The sequence below is a fragment of the Neomonachus schauinslandi genome, unplaced genomic scaffold, assembly GCF_002201575.2.
Source record: "Neomonachus schauinslandi unplaced genomic scaffold, ASM220157v2 HiC_scaffold_2344, whole genome shotgun sequence".
NCBI lineage: Eukaryota > Metazoa > Chordata > Mammalia > Carnivora > Phocidae > Neomonachus > Neomonachus schauinslandi.
Window position 1 is genome coordinate 1,528 of NW_025411034.1, and position 4,037 is coordinate 5,564.

Genomic DNA, 4,037 nt, shown 5'->3' on the forward strand with positions numbered 1-4,037 from the left:
ATTTATTTATTTATTTATTTATTTATTTATTTATTTATTTATTTATTTATTTATTTATTTATTTATTTATAAGATTTTATTTTTAAGTAATCTCTATACCCAACAGGGGGCTTGAATTTATATCATTGAGACTAAGGTTGCATGTTCTACTGATTGAACCGGCCAGGTACTACTAAGATGAGAAATTTTATTTTATTTTTTTAATTTTAAGAAAAGATTGATTTATTTGAGAGAGAGAGAGAGTGAATGGGAATGGCTGGGGAGGGAGAAGGGAGGGTTAGAGGGAGAGAGAGGATCTCAAGCTGACTCCATGCTGAGCATGGAGCCTGACATGGGGCTCCATCTCAAGATCTGGAGATCATGACCTGAGCCAAAACCAAGAGTCGGACACCCAACCAACTAGCCACCGAAGTGCCCCTAAGATGAGCAATTTTAAATTGAAGTATTAGGACTTAATCTCAGTTAAAGCTTTTCCTCTTTCCTTTCAAACAAAAACATTTCTGAAGATAGGAAATTGTAAAAGTTAACCTTTACTTGTCCTTTTGAAATTTATAGTAGTATTAAATACTAATCTTGATAATTGGTAGTACTTGATTTTCATGTGATTTATAAATCTAACTATTTAATAAAATGAGCTGTCCCTGTTTATTTAAATCCTGAGTTTCCTTTGGCTTAAAGTTTCTTGAAAATCAGAGTAAGAATTACTTAAAAAACATTCTCCGTTATTTTAGTCCTCTTTTCCCATAATGCTTTCAGGAACTAAAATTTATTTAAATGCCAGTTATATGATTAGAACTGCAATAGACCTGTTGTGTATATCATTATTTCATGTAATGTAAGGCACCATAGATTGTCTGATGCCCCAGTATTTTCTGTACCAATAAGAAATTTTAAAACAATTCTGCCAATTATAGTTGTAAGACATTTTGAATTATAAATTGCATTCCAATGTCAGAGATATTAAAAGGTGACAAAATGAGCATCTTAGAATCACTGAAATGTAGTATTCTTGCGAATCCTTAAAACAATATATCTACGAAGTAAGCATAATTGTGTCACTTTACCTAATTGGATGTTGTCTTTGTAAAATAGTAGTAATAGTAATAGTTATAATAATATTATGTAACAAACTTTGCATAGATCCTCATTTAAGCATCACGCCGAGGTCTTGTGAGATAACTAGTCTTTATTTATTATTATTATTTTTTAGTAATCTCTATACCCAACGTGGGGCTTGAATTCATGACCCTCAAGATCAAGAGTCACATGATCTTCAAACTGAGCTGGGCAGGGGCCCCAAGATAACTATTTTTATCCCCATTTTGTTGATGAGGAAATTGAGGATAAGGCTAAGTAGGTGATAACTGTTAAGTGACAGAGTTAAAGTAGGATTCAAACCCAAGTTAAGCTGCATCCTGAGGTCATGCTCTACCTACTCAGATAGGCTGCTCTTTATTAGTGTGGTGAAGAATCACTAATAAATATTGTACTTTCTTCAAAAGAAAATTAAATCTTTGTTTTGGAGTCAAAGGAATAAGATGCTATTTAACGTTTACAATTACATGAATTAACTGCAGGTTTTGAAATAGTGCACTATAATTTCCTAAAAAGTTCTTTCACTTTCATAGGACTGCTCTCCATTTGGCCTGTGCCAATGGCCATCCAGATGTCGTTGCTGTCCTAGTGGAGAGGAAATGCCAGCTTGACCTCTTTGATAAAGATTATAGGACTGCTCTGATGAAGGTATGTGGAAGCAGCTGTGTCTGCCTGAGATGGATTTGATTTAATTACTTAGAATGAAAACTTATTGCATTTAAACAGAACTAATTGGTGAAACCTGTGGCATGTTTACTTTAAATTCCCAGAATTGATACTCTGTTTCTTGGTATAATACTGACAGGCTGTACAATGTCAGAATGAGAGATGTGTGACGATTCTTCTAGAACACGGTGCTGATCCAAATCTTATGGACATTGCTGGCAATACTGCTCTCCACTATGCCGCCCTTGGTTCGAATACATCAATAGCAGAGAAGCTGCTTCTACACCATGCAAATATTGAAGTGAGAAACAAGGTACAGATCAACTGTATTTATAAAGTATTTGAAATAATACATATATGTATATATAAAATTTTTTAGCCACAAATCATTTTATTTACATATTTATTTATATGTGTAATAAATACATATACTGAATTCTATACATCAGGTCCTGTCATCCTGGAAACAACTCCAAAGCCAGGGCAGGGAGGGCTAGAGAAAGGTGATGCCCATGGAGAGGGCAAAGTTCTGTCTCCCAGCCCCGCTTCCACCCCAGAAAGAAAATCTTCCCATTAGTGCTTTGGAGTGGATGGTGGGCTCAGAGCCCACAAAGGATTGAAGGCCTAGAGGGGAGTGGAGGTGGTGGAGGCTGGGTGCTGTGCAGGGGCTTAGGAAATGGGTGCTGCTGGGAATGGGTGGGAGACCCTGACCCAGTGGGGTAACTTGGGTGAGTGCAAGTGGGAGGAGAAAGCAGCAGGTTGCAGGCCCTGGGCACTCGAGGCCCCAAGGCTCTGAAAATGAGAGCAAAGGGATCAGGTCATGACATCCTACAGGGGCATTTACTTGTGCTTGTAGCCACTCTTCCCGCCACGTACCACATTGGGGTCTCTCATTTCAGAGAGTAGTTCCTGCTCAGCCTTGTGTAGTTCCTCAGTGGGGTGGTAGCTGTACATGGGGAGTAGTTGATGACCACGCGCACCAGTCCACCTTCTGTTTCTGTGACAGGCATTATTTCTACCACTGCCCTTACAGAAACACTGTTGGTTGACATAGGTAGGGTCAGTTTTTCATATTTGGAAGCTCCTGCATTCCCTGAATGAAAATATTTTGAAATAACTTAATTGTCTAAGATTTCACTTTAATGATACTTTTTTTTTTTTTTTAAGATTTTATTTACTTGAGAGAGACGGAGAACAAACATGAGTATGGAGGAAGGGCAGAGGGAGAGGGAGAAGCAGGGGAGCCTGATGCAGGGGTGGATCCCAGGACCCCGGGGATCATGACCTGAGCCAAAGACAGACGCTTAACTGACTGAGCCACCCAGTTGCCCCAAAGCCACTCTTTTAATTCCGAGTCCATCTCCTCAGTGACCCATTTGGATCAAGAGTGCCTTATGTTGCCATCTGGGATCCTGATACCATTGATAGAAGAGAATCAAGCATGTTTGTGTAACCTGGAGAAAACCTTCATTTTTTTTTTTAATGATTTTATTTATTTATTTGATGGAGAGACGGCGAGAGAGGGAACACAAGCAGGGGGAGCGGGAGAGGGAGAAGCAGGCTTCCCACCGAGCAGGGTGTGGGGCTCGATCCCAGGACCCCGGGATCAATGCCTGAGCTGAAGGCAGACGCTTAACGACTGAGCCACCCAGGCACCCTGAAAACCTTCATCTTTATTGGAAAGCTCTCAAAACTATATCCCCGAATCTCTAATTTCTCAAATGTTAATGTTTGCCAAAAAAGTATTGTCAAATGGGGATAAGCAAATTTAAACGGATTTCTTTTGTGCTAGATATATAGTGCAGTTTTGTAATATTTCTCAAACATAGATGATCATTGAATCTTTCTATTGGGGCACAGTACTTACCTTCCAGCAAAGTATATGTTCTTCGGAATGTAATTTAAAAATCACTACTCCAGAGATAATCATTTAGGTTGTTAACTCAATAAAAATACTTAAAGCATTTACTGCTATGTTTTAGATTTTGGAGATATAGAGAAAAAAAATAATCCCTTTCCTCAAGAAGCTCTTGGTTTAGAGGGGGTGCAATAAAATAACTAGAGTATACCATAATAAATACTGTGATAGAAGCCAAGATTCTTGGAACCAGCCAATGAAGTGAGTTTTGGAGAATGACTGCAGTTAATCTGTTGAAGAAGTGGAAGAGGGCTATTTAATTTAGTTTTATTTATTTTATTTTTTAAAAAAGATTTTATTTATTTTTTTGAGAGAGAGAGAGAGTGGGTGAGAGAGTAGGAGCATAGGGGCGGGGCAG

At 38.3% G+C, this 4,037-nt stretch overlaps 1 protein-coding gene across 1 annotated transcript in view; it reads left to right on the top strand.

The window, feature by feature from the left end:
* LOC123323910 (putative ankyrin repeat domain-containing protein 26-like protein) overlaps positions 1 to 2,074 on the top strand; it is a gene marked incomplete at its 3' end in the record, with an annotated part of 3,309 nt that extends 1,235 nt beyond the window's left edge. The window contains exons 2-3 of the mRNA XM_044912447.1: positions 1,629 to 1,743; positions 1,901 to 2,074. Coding sequence (XP_044768382.1) covers positions 1,629 to 1,743; positions 1,901 to 2,074 — 289 coding nt within the window. The remainder of the gene's footprint in view (positions 1 to 1,628; positions 1,744 to 1,900) is intronic.
* Positions 2,075 to 4,037: the final 1,963 nt, after the last annotated feature.